At 44.2% G+C, this 17552-nt stretch overlaps 1 protein-coding gene across 5 annotated transcripts in view; it reads right to left on the bottom strand.

Annotated features, from left to right (window-relative positions):
* Positions 1–17552, bottom strand: part of ptpra (protein tyrosine phosphatase receptor type A) — a 290068-nt gene that overhangs the window by 56607 nt on the left and 215909 nt on the right. For all 5 annotated transcript variants that reach the window (XM_070866834.1, XM_070866832.1, XM_070866836.1 and 2 more), the window contains 3 exons: positions 15551–15641; positions 12424–12500; positions 7002–7038 (listed from right to left, as the gene is read on the bottom strand). In XM_070866834.1, coding sequence (XP_070722935.1) covers positions 7002–7038; positions 12424–12500; positions 15551–15641 — 205 coding nt within the window. The remainder of the gene's footprint in view (positions 1–7001; positions 7039–12423; positions 12501–15550; positions 15642–17552) is intronic.

Genomic DNA, 17552 nt, shown 5'->3' with positions numbered 1-17552 from the left:
ATTGAGACTCTGCCTTTGACTTGAGTGTTCTCGACTCCAATCCGCAGCATGCGACCCAACACTTCCTCAGTGAAACCCCAAAGTTGCATGAGGTAGGAAAAGCCATAATACAGCTCAAAAATAACAAGGCTACGGGAGCGGATGGAATCCCTGCTGAGGCGCTAAAGTATGGCGAAGAGGCACTGTTGGCACGGATAATGACCTCATCTCTCATCTGGAGGGAGGAGAGCATGCCGGGAGAGCTCAGAGATGCAGTGATGGTGACCATCTTTAAAAAAGGGGACAAGTCCAACTGCGGCAATTATAGGCAAATCTCCCTGCTACCAGCCACTGGGAAAGCTGTCGCTAGAGTCCTCCTCAGCCGTCTTCTCCCCGTGGCTGAGGAGCTCCTCCCGGAGTCACAGTGCGGATTTCGTCCCCTACGGGGCACAACGGACATGATCTTTGCAGCGCGACAGCTGCAGGAAAAGTGCAGGGAGCAGCGCCAGCCCTTATACGTGGCCTTCTTCGACCTTACGAAGGCCTTTGACACTGTCAACCGCGAGGGTCTATGGAGCGTCCTCCTCCATTTCGGATGCCCCCAAAAGTTTGTCAACATCCTTCGCCTTCTACACGACGACATGCAGGCTGTGATCCTTATCAACGGTCCATTACAGACCCAATCCATGTCCGTACCGGGGTCAAACAGGGCTCGTCATCGCTCCAACCCTCTTCTCAATCTTCCTCGCTGCCATGCTCCACCTCACAATCAACAAGCTCCCCGCTGAAGTGGAACTAAACTACAGAACCAGTGGGAAGCTGTTTAACCTTGGCCGCCTCCAGGCCAGGTCCAAGATCACCCCAACCTCTGTCGTTCAGCTACAGTACGCGGACGACACCTGCGTCTACGCACATTCTGAGGCTGAACTCCAGCATATAGTTGATGTATTTACTGAGGCATACGAAAGCATGGGCCTTACGCTAAACATCCATAAGAGAAAGGTCCTCCACCAGCCTGTCCTCGCCGCACAACACTGCACCCCAGGCATCATGATCCACGGCACGGCCCTTGACAATGTGGAGCATTTCCCATACCTCGGGAGCCTCTCATCAACAAAAGCAGACATTGAGGAGGAGATTCAACACCGCCTCCATTGCGCCAGTGCAGCCTTCAACCACCTGAGGAAAAGTGTGTTCGAAGACCAAGCCCTCAAATCTACCACCAAGCTCATGGTCTACAGGGCTGTAGTAATACCCACCCCCTCCTGTATGGCTCAGAGTCATGGACCATGTACAGTGGACACCTCAAGTTGCTGGAGATATATCACCAACAATATCTCCGCAAGATCCTACAAATCCCCTGGGAGGGCAGGCGCACCAACATCATCAAAGTCCTTGACCAGGTTAACATCCCCAGCATTGAAGCACTGACCACACTCGATCAGCTCCGCTGGGCAGACTACATAGATCGCATGCCAGACACGAGACTCCCAAAGCAAGTGCTCTATGCGGAGCTCCTTCATGGCAAATGAGCCAAAGGTGGCAGCAGAAATGTTACAAGGACACCCTCAAAGATTCCCTGATAAAGTGAGACATCCCCACTGACACCTGGGAGTCCCTGGCCAAAGACCGCCTTAAGTGGAGAAAGTGCATCCAGGAGGGCGCTGAGCACTTACCGAGTCTCAACGGCGAGAGCATGCAGAAATCAAGCACAGCAGCGGAAAGAGCGTGCGGCAAACCAGTCCCACCCACCCCTTCCCTCAACGATTATCTGTCCCACCTGTGAGAGAGTCTGTGGCTCTCGTGTTGGACTGTTCAGCCACCAAAGAACTCATTTCAGGAGTGGAAGCAAGTCTTGCTCGATTCCGAGGGACTGCCTATGGGATGGAAGTCACAAAATTCGCCAAACGGTGACCAGCGATATCACTAAATCCGTCATTGCACTATGGAATTTGTGTGCCGCAGCCAAATTTTGCGGAACCTCCGTCACCCCCCCCCCCCCCCCCCAAAAAAACGGGTCTTCTCCACATGCGCAACTTTTTTTCTTCTCCTTCCACAATTCTGGTCAGCTGTCAGGGTGCGCCCACGCATGCGCAGTACATCCAGGGCTGAAGCAGGTATTTTCCACAGACCAAGCAGCCACGTTGGAAGGGGACTCCAGCAGTCAGTGAGCTCAAAAGTTTAGCTATGAGCAAAGAGACCCTCATTGCACCTGTGCAAACCAGATGGAAGGAATTTAATAGGAGGGGTGTCGGTAAACCCTCCCAGTTGTGCGAAGGTGATTGTGGACCAGCATGGTTGAGGAGGTCTCCTCAGTCGATAATACCAGAGGGACCATCAACAATGTAGGAAAAAGTGTTCAATGACCATTGCAGGGTCGAGAGAGTAAGTAATATTTTTATTCATGCACTCATTCATTACTTTGTAAATCTGACATGTTGGTATAAGTAGGCTTAGTGTTGCACCTTATTTGCTATGAAGCCTCCAGCGCGACCTGCTCCAAGTGTGCGATGAGTTTGAGGTGGGCGACTGGGTGACGTCATCAAAACCTTAGTCGCTGTTTTGGAGCATGGACAGGAACATCGGCAGGACCCAGGAACAGAGGAGTGGGAAGGTCGGGGCGGATGAGCGGCGAGTGTTTATGGTGAGATGCAGTGAATGTTTATGATGGAGGAGCAGCAAGAGATCATGGCAGAGGTGTGACAGATGAGGGTACGGGGCCCAGAAGAGCAGAGGGCCCAGGGGCAGCACAGGCCAGCACACACTGCGATGTGCGCGCGCTAAATCCTTGCAGCAAAGCAGGCCTCCAGTCGTCTTAGTTAATCCTTGCAACTGGAGCAAGACCGAGCTCTGTCAAGCCGTGTGGTGGCTGGCGTGCAACGGTCGCCACAAGTTAAAAAAATCCAGCACAGGCATCTTCCACCCCAACAATTGGAGTTCAGGAGTGGAACATCGGGTCCTTCATCGAAACACCTGTGAACTCGTGGAAGCAAGTCATCCTCATTTGAGGGACCGCCTATGATGATGATTTACCATGAATGATTGTTACACATTAGTAAGACTGCTTTTTGACATCTTAAAAGATGTTTTTGCACTTCGATGTCTTCCTCATGAACCACGTGCAACTATCAGGGCCATTAAACAGAGGACTGTATTAAATGCACAGAGTATGGTATACATGCTTTGATGGCTATCTGTGTGTGTTACAAGAGCAGAAGGGCCCTCTGGTAACCATTCCAATTGTCATCTTTGCAGGGAAAGTTTTTGCACAGCAGCCGTGAGCAGCGGTGCACAGGCGGTGGTCCACCCCAGACACTGCCGTTAACGGACCTGGAGGAACGTATGGCAGTTCTGATCGGTGCCTCAGGGAGGTCAACTACCCATGGGGGTGCTGATCCCCTGCTCGAAACGGAGGGCAAGTCCTGTTGGGGCAATGTGATGCAGTGTCTGTGAGCTAGGGTTGGGGCAATGTGGTGCAGTGTCTGTGGGCTAGGGTTGTGGAAATGTCATGCAGTGTCTGTGGGCGACATATAATGCAGTAGCACTGGTCCTTCAAATGAGCCTGCATTATGTGGCCTTCCTCATTTCACCCTGTCCCCTCCCCTGCTGCTAACCACTCATCTGTTGTTTTCTATTTTAAAATGAGGAGGCGCCCCATCTGCCAATGGAAGCCTCCACCTCAGCCCATCCTGTGGGGGTGTAGGGGACCACGAAGAGTGAGGGCAAGGAAACTCGGGAAGCTATTCCTGGGGGAGGGGGTGGCCAGTAGCTATGACCAGAAAGACACATTCTCGGACTTTGGCCGATCCAAGGTCCACAAGACTGTATATCTTAAGATCAAACTGTTGTGACCTTGGTTTCTTTATTGTAACTCCAGAGTCCAGAGGCAGCATGGTAGACTGCCTTTTTATACCTGCTTGCCCAGGGTGTGCAGGTGACCCACAGGTGTGCCCCCGGTGGAAAGTTTTACACATTGGTAATGTTTATATACATAACAGTCTTGACATTTGACACGGCAGTCCCCAGTGTCACGGCACCCAGACCCACATCACCTGTGAGTAGCAAGGCCAAGCAAGACGCTCGCCACTCAGAAGCCGGACCTTTCATAACCCGAGCTTCTCCAGGGGATTCACACAGGCCATTGTCTATCCCCATTTTAGAGAACGACTCTGGCCGCGTTGTTGGATGATGTCTTGGTACCACCTTGGGTACGGTCATGGCGCAAAGGAAGGGGGTTAGGCCACAGGTAAAAGACGTTAGGTGCAGGGGTTGTTCTTTCGTTGTGCTATTTTATAAAAGTTTTTAAAGTTTTCCAATTCTGTTGAGTTATTAATAGTTCACAAAAATGTTTAATAAATGTTATTCCAGTTTGCAAATTACATTTACAATGCTCAATAAATCTTATTCAAGTTACTGTATGTTAAATAAATTATTTTATTCACCATAACTATTCCTGTGTAGTGTCTCATTTGCAGAATAAGAGGGGGAAGTGTGGTATAGAATGGGCAGGCAACGGTGAAACGTGCCGTTCACTGTTCAAGTAAAGCGATGAATTACGAGCTGCTGACATAAGGCTTTTGCAGTGGCAAAAGCTCCACGAGGCCTCCCCTTTGGTGGTGGTGGGATGGGTTCATCGCTAGGCTCCTCATCGTGGTCTTCCTCCTCCCCCTCCTCTTGGTCTTCCTCGTCCTCCCACCCCTTCTCCTCCCCTCTCTCCTGAGGAGGTCCTGCAGTCCCCGGTGGCAAACCCTGTCCAGTCATGATGGCTAAGTTGTGAAGCATGCAGTACACCACAATGAACTCTGCTACCTGCTGAGGGGAGTATTGCAGGCAGCCTCAAGAGTGGTCCATGCATTGGAAATGCTGCTTGAGCACTCCAATTGTCTTTTCGACAATGTTGCGTGTGGCTATATGACTGTCGTAACGATGCTCGGCTTGTGTCTGAGGGTTCCGGAGGGAGGTCATGAGCCAGGTAGCGAGGCCATAACCTTTGTCCCCCAGCATCCAGCTCTGGCCTTGTGGCTGACGCTTGAACAGGTATGAGACAGTGCTCTCACGCAAGATGAAAGCATCATGGATGCTCCCTGGAAATTGGGCATTTACTGCCATGATGCGTTGAGTATGGTCGCAGAGGATCTGTACGTTCAGGGAGTGGAATCTTCGGTAAACCTGTGGATCCTCCAAAGGTGCTCACAGGGCGATGTGCATACAATCAATGGCAGCCTAAACCTTGGGGAAGCCAGCAATTCGTGCAAAACCTACAGCCCTCTCATTCTGTGCCTCCTTGGTCATTGGGAACTTTATAAAGTCCATCTTGCATGCGTACAGTGCAGTAGTCACCTGGAGAATGCAGCTATGTGTAGTGACCTGCAAGATGGAGCAGATGTCCCCTGCTGATGCCTGAAAGGAACCAGAGACAAAGAAGGAAAGTGTCGCAGTCACCTTCACCTCGACGGGCAATGCAGTCCTGTTCCCGCTGGTAGGCTGTAGGTCTGCCTTTATCAGCTGGCACAACTCTGTGACTACCTTTTTTTCGGAAGCGCAGACTTCGAACGCACTGTGCGCCTGATAGATGCAAGTATGAGCGCTATTCCCTGTAAACTCATGCGGGGGGGGGGGGGGGGCGGAAAGAGGGGGTAAGGCCGACTCCGCATATGTCTCGATTACGCTCAAAATGCTCTTGAATAAGTCTTCTTCCAGCTCGATGCTGCATTGAAAAAGCAGCCAGGAATAATGGCAGAGATATTATAGCCCCCATTCTTTTAAATGTCCTTAAATATCCATAAAAACGAACTATGAACTCACATAAAGCTCACTGTCTAAAACGCAGCCTTTCCTTCAAATCCTTTTATGCAATGAACTTCTGCTAAGTGCTCCCTGGATCCGACCTGGTAAAACTTGATTTTCTTTTGGCCGTGTTTTTGGGCCAGCCATAAAAATGGCGATATCGGCGAATTTCCGGCCCCGATGATATCAATCAGCGTGCAACGCTGCACGGTCATAAAAAAGGCAAAAAAAAAAAACAGGCTGGCGGTAATTTTTAGCGCTGATGCAAAACCGATGCCGATTTTTCCAATTGGGCACTAGATTTTGTGCGACTCATTTAGCGCCAAAAAATTTACTTTTTCAGCTTTGCCATGGCGCTAAACAGGCGCAAACCTGCCGAATTTCTAGGTCATGAGCTACAAGTTTGGTAGGATTCCTCCTGCTGAATAAGAGAAACCAAAATGGAGAAATACCACTTAAAAATTATTTCTAAACAAAACGCTAAATTTATACCATAGGCAAGTCAAAACAAACTAATTCGTCAATGGCAAATAAATATAGCAGGCCATTTCCTTTGGAGATTGCAGATAAGATAATCAATCTGCTACTTTCATCCTCTCTTCCTGTGGAGATAGATAGTGGCCTAATCCCACCAAAATGCATAGTAATTTTAGATTAAATAGGACAGTCGATAACTCAATCTTAAATTTAACATTTCAAGCACTTCCATGTTTAAAAAAAATACGGCATTTATTTATTGTGAGCTTTTAACTTTTTTGAACCTTTCTATAAACACTGTGGATTATGCATTCAGTCTGCTCTATCTGTATTACTGAAAAACATTACTGACAGCTAATGAAGTTGAATAACATGTAATCTTCACTGTCAACCAATTATTAACTCATTAGTTTGTGTCTCCTTCAGTCCTGTATGTATACGTCAGGTTTTCCTATCTGATTTTTTTTCTGCTTTCCCTCTCCCTCCTTGTCTCTATCAACTGTACCTGAAAAGCAAAACTACAATTTTATTTTTTCAATTTAAGAAATGCAGCAAGAGTTGCCTGCATGAAAATATTGCATCATATGAAGGAGCAAGAAAAAAATACTGAAATATATGAACACCTTTTCTATTGGTGTTGAAAAAAATACTAATTCCATCATTTTGACTTCAATAGCTAACACAACTACCTGAAAGACATTACTGGACAGCCATATTGAGAAAATAAAAACTACATTTGAATAAGTTTTATGATTTACCTTGAGCTGCTATAAACTTGTTTTTCTCTTGATAGCCCTTTTAAAAGAGAAAAAAATATATAGGATCAGCATAATCAGATATTAGCTATCAAAAAAAAAACATTTATGCAGATGCCCTTCTTGTTCCCTCTGCAAATAAAGAATAAACACACTTTGTAAGGTGAGATGTGGCTGTGGTGTGGATAGGACTAAACGGAAACAATCAGAAAATAGCACATGTGCTAACTGCAATTAATAACGACAAAACAAGGCCACACTTTATGCAACAATTAAGTTTTCTCGATGGCAAGAAAGAAATTAGAAAGTGTAGAACTGGACAGTAATTCAACAAACTAAAGTGCACCAAAAGGAATGAGAACACTTCAGCTATTCTGTGAAGTCACCCAGGCTACACAAGTACTTGCACAGATTCCTGTTGACTCCATGGATGTGGTTTTCTACCCCCATAAAGTGGAAATTTCAGTAACGCACTCATCTTGCCATAATAAGCAAAGAACAGGTTATTGTGATGTCCATTACAGTGAGAAGAAATGGCACTATAGTTGGCGTATACAAAAGCTGTTTTTATTTCCCCGCACTTCAGTGGAATGTGTTAAAATCAGACCATTAATGAAAATACTGATGCCACCTCTGGAAATAGCATAAATTTCTACCCTAAAAAAAAACCCCACAGCATAAAGAGCTGAAGCGGCTGGAGGAATACAGGTTGGATTGCTTTACTGAAAATTGTTTTTATTCGTCCCATATAAATTCTACGAGTCAATAGATTGTTACTAAGCAACAAATAGTACTGGTATTAATAAGCCACTCTAAGAAAGACTGAATCCAGCAACTATACTCAATGACAGAAAAAAAGCACAACAACCAAATCTCAAGACGACAAAACATTAAATGGGTAGGTGTCAACATTTCAAATACTACATTTTTGAAAAATGGACACTTATGTATTTATTCAATAGTTTATTGCACTACAGGTATATAATTTTAGGTCTGGCTGAAAGCTCTAGAGCAAGATCTGTGCCTTGTAATTTTATTTTATTTCAAAATTAAACATGAATCAAAATGGTGGCTAAAAATATTTGCATGCTGCTGATTAAAACACAGTTCCAGCACATTTGAACATTCTCTGCAAAACCACATTTTCAATCAGAGCTTGGAATAGAACTGCTTGCAGAAAATTCTATATGTTAAACAATTGCAAATATAACGCAACACAATGTAAAAAAATGTTCTACGGTATTTCCTCGTTTAGTGACAAGAGTCTAAAGACAGATGCGCAGGGCAGTGGCATGCGCGTGTTAATGTTGTCCCAGGCAGCACGTAATAGTTAAGCTGTGTAAGTATGAGTCAGGCGAGCAGTCAGCACTATTCATTGGCTGCATGCCTGTTTAGGGGTTTGATAGCGAGCATCTCCAATACAACATAAAGCTAACCAGCGCTTCACAAAACGGGAGGTGCACTGTGGCTGCAGACAACAGGGAGGCAGTACTGTACTCAATGACTTGAGCAAATTCGGAGAGGACACCAGGGTTTTCCGCTGCTGCCCTCGAGGCCATGGCATAAGCAGTGGACAGGAGGAAGGAGATCCCATTCCCTCCCAGGAGGCGGAAAGCCCTCCAGGTAACAACTCCAACAGCAATGGGAAGATACTGAGGTGGAGGTCAATGCTAGAAGCTTGGCTCCCAGGACATGGCTTCAATGCCGAAAAAAAAATCAATGACCACACCCGAGTCCTGATGTGGCAGATTCTCTCCAGAGGACTCACCGCTATTATCCTCTTTTATCATAAATCCATCCAATAAGTTTGGTCCGAGATAAGACCTTAGAAGTTTACAGCAGAGGAGGACTCATTCAGTTTGTGTCAGCTCTTTGCTGGAGGAATCCAAAACTAATCTCATAGCTCTATATCTTGCTCTGCTTTAAATATTTCTATATTTTAAGGGAACATTGGTTAACCTGAAGTACTCCCAGTGGCAAAGCATACTGTGCTCAAACAACCAGTGTGTAAATTTCTCTAATCTCTCAAACTATCTCAGGACAATTTTAAGTTGACTTCCCCTCATCATTAGCCGCTCCCAGAGGAAATAGTCTTTTTCGATTTCTGTTCATGATTTATATTTTAACAAACATCTTTTCTGACATTACGCCTGCTTTCCTCAGTTTCTTTCACCTGCAAAGGCACATGTTTTTGAATATTATAACTAAATATACTTAATAACCAAGGTGTAACTATTTAATTTAGTTGCCACCCCTCCCCCTCCCCCACGCACAAATGATTTACTGGTCAGAACATACAGGGGCCAAAATTGCCACTTTTTTTAAAGAGGCGGTGACGGTGCAGAAAGCACTCACCGTTTGGTTGGCGACAATCGCGACATTGCCCTAATTTTTTTTGTGGGGCGGTGGATGTTCCCGCCCCACTAGTGTTCCCGCCCCGTCGACCCCTTATCAACCAGTAGCAACCTCCTTTCTACCCCGTGTGGGAAATTGCCCCGCGGGAGCGGATTGGCCGCTGCTCGGTGCCTCAGACAGTTTTCCCCCTGCAGGAAGCTGCCTGTGACTAGGCGGCACGTCCACCCTTAAAGGGGAGGGCACACTGCTGAGGCCGGCATTTTATTTTAATTGACGGTCGACTCAGAGGTCGGCCCAAAAATGGCAGCCATGGGTTCAACCGCTGGCCCAGCCGAAACTCTCCCAGTAGGTGTCACTAACGTGGCTGCAGAGTTCGCAGCAGCCCTCCCCTTTAACTGAAGGGGAGGGACGTTGCTACATGTCAGCGCAACTTCCATGTCATGCTAACGTAATCAGCGCGGCACTGACGACACATCCTGCATCCTCCCTGCTCCATACGCACTTCCGCCCTACCGCAACCCGACTTCACCGCCTGGAACAAAAAAGAGCTAAATTTTGCTCTACGCTCTGCATCTAAGATCGGTGAGTGCGTCCCCTTTCGGTAGGAGGGCAATTTCAGCCCCAGTCTTCTCCCATCGCAGGCCCTCACCATTTATATTATAGCAGCTTCCAGACAGCCTCTACTCACTCAGCCCTGGGCCCCATAATCCCTGCTACTCACTTCCAGCATTCTAAATGATTGCTGTATTTCCTTGGCTTCAAAAAAATAAAAGGTACAAATTGAGCAGATCAGTAAATGACTTAAGTATTAGAAGCATGCACACAGAGCAGGGAAGATATATCAAAGTGATAAGATCGAGAGAAAAGAAAAGGAAATGGACAGGAGAGAGAACCAGGTAAATAGAGTTAAAGACCAACAAACAAAAGTGGCAAGATAATGAAGAAGAAAGCTGTAGAATGCAGGAATATATCAATGGAAGGCTGTTTCCAATGGGGTTTCGCAGGGCTCAGTACTAGGTCCCTTGCTTTTTGTGGTATCTATCAATGATTTAGACTTGAATGTAGGGGGTATGATTAAGAAGTTTGCAGAGGATACAAAAATTGGCTGTGTGGTTGATAATGAAGAAGAAAGCTGTAGACTACAGGAAGATATCAATGAACTGGTCAGGTGGGCAGAACAGTGGCAAATGGAATTCAATCCGGAGAAGGCTAACATGGCAAGGGAATACACATTACATGGTATGACACTGAAAAGTGTAGAGGAACAGAGGGACCTTGGAGTGCATGTCCATAGATCCCTGATGGTAGCAGGACAGGTAGATAAGGTGGTTAAGAAGGCATACAGGATACTTGCCTTTATTAGCTGAGGCATAGAATATAAGAGCAGGGAGGTCATGCTTGAACTGTAAACACTAATTAGGTCACAGCTAGAGCACTGCGTGCAGTTCTGGTCACAATATTACAAGAAAGATGAGATTGCACAAGAGGGTACAGATGCGATTTAGGAGGATGTTGCCTGGACTGGAGAATTTTAGCTATGAGGAAAGATTGGATAGGCAGGGGTTGTTTTCTTTGGAGCGGAGGCTAAGGGGAGACCTAATTGAGGTGTATAAAATTATGAGTGGCCTCGACAGAGTGGATAGGATGGATCTATTTCCCTTAGCAGAGGGGTCAACAACCAGGGGGCATAGATTTAAAGTAATTGATGCCAGCCACTGCCAATCTTAAACTCCTTTCTCCCCCACCCCCCCACCTCTCAGAGCTTGTTTCTTTCTTTTTTCTCTTTGTCTCTAATGGCAGTTGGTCATTATACCACCATTCACACCCTATCGCGACTAATGTTTTTCTAACTCCTGGCATTACCATTTGAATTTGGGCCATCATCCCTTTTGCCTCTCTAATCTCTCCTGTCTTCCACCCTATCACAGACCTTCCCTTTTGTTCTTTCTTCCCCTCCCTCTTTCAGTGCTTGTTAAGAATTTGTTCTTTTCGAACACTCTCCAGTTCTGACGAAGGGTCATCGACGTTAACTCTACTTCCTCTCCACAGATGCTGTTTGACCTGCTGAGATTTCCAACATTTTGTTTTTATTCCAGATTTCACAGTATTTTGCTTTTGTGTTAAAGTAATTGGTAGAAGATTTAGAGGGGACTTTGAGGGGAATTTTTTTTCATCCAGAGGGTGGTGGGGGTCTGGAACTCACTGCCTGAAAGGGTGGTCAAGGCAGAAACCCTCACCACATTTAAAAACTACTTGGACGTTCACTTGAAGTGCCGTAACCTACAAGGATATGAACCAAGAGCTGGAAAGTGGGATTAAGCTGGATAGCTCTTTGTCGGCCGGCACGGACATGATGGGCCGAATGGACTCCTTCTGTGCTATAAATTTCTATGATAAAGCATTCGAGTGAGAGAAGCAAAAAAGAAAGTTACGAGACACAATATTTTATTTTTCGTGTGATGCCAATTTACAATATGTGCCTCAGTGGTAGGAATGGGCTTTTACTGTCCCTTGTGCAACCCATTTTTTTTTAAATAAAAGGGACATGCAAATCTGAACCCAAAGGGGCCAAATGGCAGTGTTTAGAAATGAAACCTGAAATGTCCAATGACCTGACTTTAATATTTAAGCTTGGTTTGGCGCACACATTATGTACACAATGGTTTACAAGATTTAAATATATCAAAAGCAGCAGACTGCAAGGGCCAATTTTCATCAATAGTCCTTCTCTGGGAACGAGGCAACATGACAATAACGAAGAATAGCTACGCAACAAATTGCAGCATTTGCCTCTGCTGCCCCAAAGCCAACACTCCCGTTAGGCCCCATTTTCTCAGACAAGTATAACCAAGAATTGCCATCAAACTGCATTGTATATCCAAGTCATATCTCTCCATGGCACAATACAATTTGTTCACATGTACTGCATCTCTGGGATGCTTTGAACTGTTTTAACAAAAACAATTATTGTTGAATTTTTAAGAAACATATTTATGAATCTGCAATTGTATAAACTATGCATAATATTTTTACAATTATTTACTTTATCTACAGTGATTCATTAACTTACATTTATGTAAGAAGCATTGATAAAGTCAGAGTCTGGAACACCCTCCACAGGTGTCAGGTGAACCCGCGAGTGATCATCTAGTGATACATCAGGAAAAATTAAAAAGTTTGCAATTAGATCACAGTACAGGTACAAATATTCTAGCATGGCTAAACCCACTATATAATTAACACAGCATGTGGACTATAACAACCTTGTAACAGTTGGTCGCTCAAGGCACACCTGTAAAAGAAAATTTAAAAGACTCATGAAGACTAAACAGGGTCAAGTTGGTTTCTTGTACTGATGTGGTAATTTCAAACACTGAAGTTTTATGTTATTGCTACAGACAATACATTTGCTAGGATGCATTTCAGAAGTGCTTACGGGAGGTGACTAATTCACAATTCCACAGCTGGATTTCCACCTGTTCTGCAGAAAAATCAGTCCTTCCTCTCGCTACCCTTGCATCCCCACACCCCGACTTGAAAATTTGCATGGATAATGAGGTTTTTACAAAACCAACTGCTCTCTGACATTTCAGACAGTAGACACAAAACAAAAAAAGGGCTGGTTGCCAACACCAAATCAGCCTTTATCTGAATCAGATGGTCACGGGATTTGAGATCCAAGTACCAGTCACTTGCATCTGGTGACAGTTGTTAGACTTGAGCTTCAATTATTTTCTATTCTCAGACAATAGATCTCTTATCAAAATTGGTGAAGGAGAGCAACTGAATTTGTCTCTTATCCCCCAATCAACATAACAGAACAGATTATCTGGTCATTATCACATTGCTGTTTGTGGGAACTTGCTTGTGCGTAAATTGGCTGCCGCGTTTCCTACATTACAACAGTGACTACACTCCAAAAGTACTTCATTGGCTGTAAAGCGCTTTAAGACGTCCACTTTCTGAGATGCATCCTAGCAAATGTATTGTCTGTAGCAATAACAAAACTTCAGTGTTTGGAATTACCACATCAGTACAAGAAACCAACAGTGGTAAATCCAAGTCTTTCTTTCTTATTCCTTCTTCTTTCTTCACTGCTGTTGAAACAACCATCAGCCAACTGCAGAGTAATAATGATAAGGATCAAGGAGTGGTCTGCAGCAGATACAGTTGTATGCAGCAGACAATCTTGCCCAAACACATTTGCAAGGTGGCTCATAGCTCCATAAAACGATTGCAAATGGGAGCAGGAAACTTGTGCAAATTTTCTCATTATACATCATACCTCAACTGCTTCGAAGGACCATTAACCCAGTGATGCTGCATTATAGTCATACCTCAACTGCTTCGAAGACCACGGTCAGCTTAGTCGCCACAGCTCAATGAACGAACTGGAGGTTATGGGTGAGAAATTGCGTAGTTCCGCATTTGGAGCGCTAACTTTTGCGGGAGTGCAAAGTATCGGCGGGCACGACACAATTGATTCAGACGGAAACCGCCAGTTTAGCGCTCCAAGAGGGAAGTGGAGCTCTAAATCAAGTGCTATTACTTCCCTTAGATTGCTAAAGGGAATGAGAGGGGTGGTATCGGCAGAGCGCTGCATAATATTTCGTACAGTGCTGCCGGTTTTACAGGTTCCTTCCCTTCCATAAAGGGAATGGCCAATGCTTCAATCATTGAAGCCCAAGATTGTGGATGTTGGTTGACATCCACAATCTTGGGCAATTGCGCATAGCAACCCAAAGCACTCAGAGTGCAAGGCTGATCAATCACGGGGTACAAAAAAAGCAGAATCCAACACACTGGGGACAGAATTAAATTTTGGCTTACCTGACCACCACTGCCTTTAATTAGCACTCCTCAATTGGCCAGCTGAGGTGACAATGCCTCCTGCAGTTGCCGTTGTTGACGCACGGCAATGCTGCAGTGGACGAAAGCAAATTTTACATCCAAGGCGATAATGGGGCGCTGCACACCAGATGACATCACGATCTCCAGGGTGGAAGAGATCGAGGTGGTAAGTTGTAACGCCAGCGCTAACCCCCTGTGAAAGTTTGTGGGCGTCGGTGATTTCACCACACCCATCAGTAAGCCCCTAGCACGCCCCCGGAGGCGCTAATGAGAGGCGCAAAGGAGGCCAATTTCTCCCCTATAGGTCTTAATGCTGCATTATCTGATTACTATCTAGTGATATGGATGGAAAGCGCATATTTGTGGATCGAGCTAGGCTATTGTGTTCTCCATTGTCACTTGGGTAAGGTACTGGAGGGTAACCAGTGTTCATGCAACTGTGCCCAACATAAGCTGATGCTTTTATGGGAGGGGCCAAAAAAGGCCACCAGGGATGGCTAGTGTAAGAAATGGATAGCTCTATCATTTTAAATTGTGAGTATGCTTCTGTGTTTGGGCATATTATTCAGATGGAGCTTTGCTCTGCATCCAGTGCCACCATTCTCAACCTGGGAGAGCTCAGAGCTTATACTTCATGCTAGAAGTACAGTGACGCTGCCATGAGATCTTTCCACCTTCAGAAACAAAAAATGTTACCCAAATTTATTTGAGAAAAACAGAAACCTTCAGGTTCCTGTGCCAAGTTTCATTTCTCCAACCTAGATTTTCTCCCTACACTCTTGCAGTGGAGAAAACAAGTGGCCTGGTTCCAGGGCTTCAATAATGCTCATACCAAAGAAATTCTCCATTTGATGTTCCACATTTCCCTCTGCTCGGGTCTACGCTTGATGCCTTTGCACTGTGACTTTATCAGATTGGTGGCTCAAATTAATGTTCTACCTCCTTGTAAAGTCTCAATTATTATAAATTAAATATCAATGAACTATTCTATGATTCTCCAAGTCCTGTGGCAATGAGATTTCAGATCTAACTTCCAGGAGGGGCATTGGAGGGAACATGGATGACTCATCCTTCAAGTTCCCCAAATTTCATCATCTTGCATGTATAAAGTGATCATTAGTTCTGCAAGTAGATCTCAGCATTAATGGTTAAATTAAAACTGTGGGAGGATACTGCTGGATCACCGATCAAAGAACTTTCCAGTTAATCAAAAGGGTCACTGCAGAGCGCAGCAATGATTACACGCCAAACTCCAACTACACTCACCATCTTGGTTTTTAACATAATAGGTAGTAAAATCACAATTAATCATGCTATTACTATTTGCATTCAGTCTGAATACGTACAAGGCAGAATGTTCACATATCGATTCTTCTCTTTATTTTCTTCCTTCGATGCAGCTTCACAAGTGGCCTGGATTGGACATGCAGGGAGAGCCTGTGTTGCCATGGAAACATAATTTACTTCAGTATTGATAAAAGAGTCGAACTCTGGACCCTTGTGCATTGAAGATTTAAGACATACCTTTGATTCCAAACTTGCACCTTTTTTATTTGACAGTTAATGATTTAGGAGTTTGGTTTTATATTAAACCAGTAATGAATGGCTACACATAAACTGATCATACATCAAACCAGTTTGACTGCATTTAGACAAACTAAAATGGTATTTATATTGAAGAACCACTGCCTGAAGGGAGGTTCTGCAATACCAACTCCTGATGCTGTAGAAACCAACCAGTTTATATCAATGGGAAGACTCTATAGCAGCCGGTTTTAGTTTAAAGTGACTGCATATACACAAGCTTGTGCTTATGTGGTTTTAAAGATGTTGCCTGTGACTATTTAATTATCAGTGGTAAAGTCCCTAATGGCTGGAGAAAGTCTATAAAAGTTGGACGTGAACAACTCAACCACCTGAAGGCTAATATCATGATCAACTTCACTGCAAGAGTTGAAAGAATCAAAAAGCCAAAATTGAACTTGAGGATGGTAATAATAAATCAATACATTCATCAACTGGACAGTAACAAAATGGTTACATTCAACACATGCCCTTATAAAAGATACTTTAAATGTACTCCTATTTAAAATTAGAGCTCTAAATGTTTGAAGTGCTAGTGAGCACGGACGCATGCTGAATATAGCACAAGTTAATTACTATTCGGGCTAGTAAGTTCTTCCATGGCTGGTTGAGCAGGCGGGGGTGGGAGGGGACAAGAGACAAAGCATCAGGACTCAGGCTGCAAGCATGTTTGCACTGCTGCTAGACTTTGTTTTGTAAGTACAGATTAACCTGACTATCAGCACTGGTCAGTCTATCATTTCAACACAGGAAAGAATTTCACAGCCGTATAATACCACTAATCTGATTAGTACAAGTGTGGTTTAAATTGGCAAAAGAGGAAACCATAAATACAAAGTACTAGTTTTTCTGAGTGTTGTAATGAGACTACTGCAAATTAATTGGATATGACTTCATAGCATGATATCCTATTTTTTTTAATAGATTAAACTTGCTCAGATTTTTAAACACATTACAAAGTAAAACCTTCAATTTATGAATCACTATATATTTTTGACAATCAACTCTTCCATCAAGAGTGTCTTCAGCAATGAACGGTTCCTGCTTTTTATTCAATTGACAAGTGATTTATCGGCTTGGTCTTCTTAAAAAAATGTTATGAATAAAACAAAGTGTGCTAAAATCAAAAAGGTATATTGGGAGTTCATTATTTCCTATTAGGTTACAGATATGTGCAAATTCTGAAGAGGCATCTCAGGAAGATATACTTATATGGAGCACATTTGTTCTGACCAAGAGTCATGGACCTGAAACGCTAACTCTGTTTCTCTCTCCACAGATGCTGCCTGACCTGCTAAGTATTTCAACAACAACTTGTATTTATATAGCACCTTTAACATGGTGAAACGTCTCGAGGTGCTTCACAGGAATTATGCGCTAAAAATCTGACAAATTTCCAGCATTTTCTGTTTTTATTTCAGATTTCCAGCTTCTGCAGTATTTTGTTTTTGTACATTTTTTTATTATTTATGTCTCTCCATTGTGATGATGCCTTAAAACTGACTGGCAGCCACCTGACAGCATGTATTTTCAGCATAAATGTGATGCTTTTCCAATACAAAATTCCAAGGAATAGAAATACATAAACTGAACTGGGGCAGTCTCAACCCAGTTCAGTGTGTACATAAAGGCACAAAGCTAAGTAGTTCAAAGTTTACCACTAAACAGAAAATCGCAGAGGGCAATAATGATGGTTGATGTGGGAAATACATCAGTCACGAAGAAAAACTCAAGCTTTTAAGTAAATCCAGAAAATATTTTAAG

This window comes from Pristiophorus japonicus, chromosome 2 (genome assembly GCF_044704955.1).
Source record: "Pristiophorus japonicus isolate sPriJap1 chromosome 2, sPriJap1.hap1, whole genome shotgun sequence".
NCBI lineage: Eukaryota > Metazoa > Chordata > Chondrichthyes > Pristiophoridae > Pristiophorus > Pristiophorus japonicus.
Note: the sequence above shows the minus strand (reverse complement) of the source record. Positions and strands in the feature narration are given on the sequence as shown.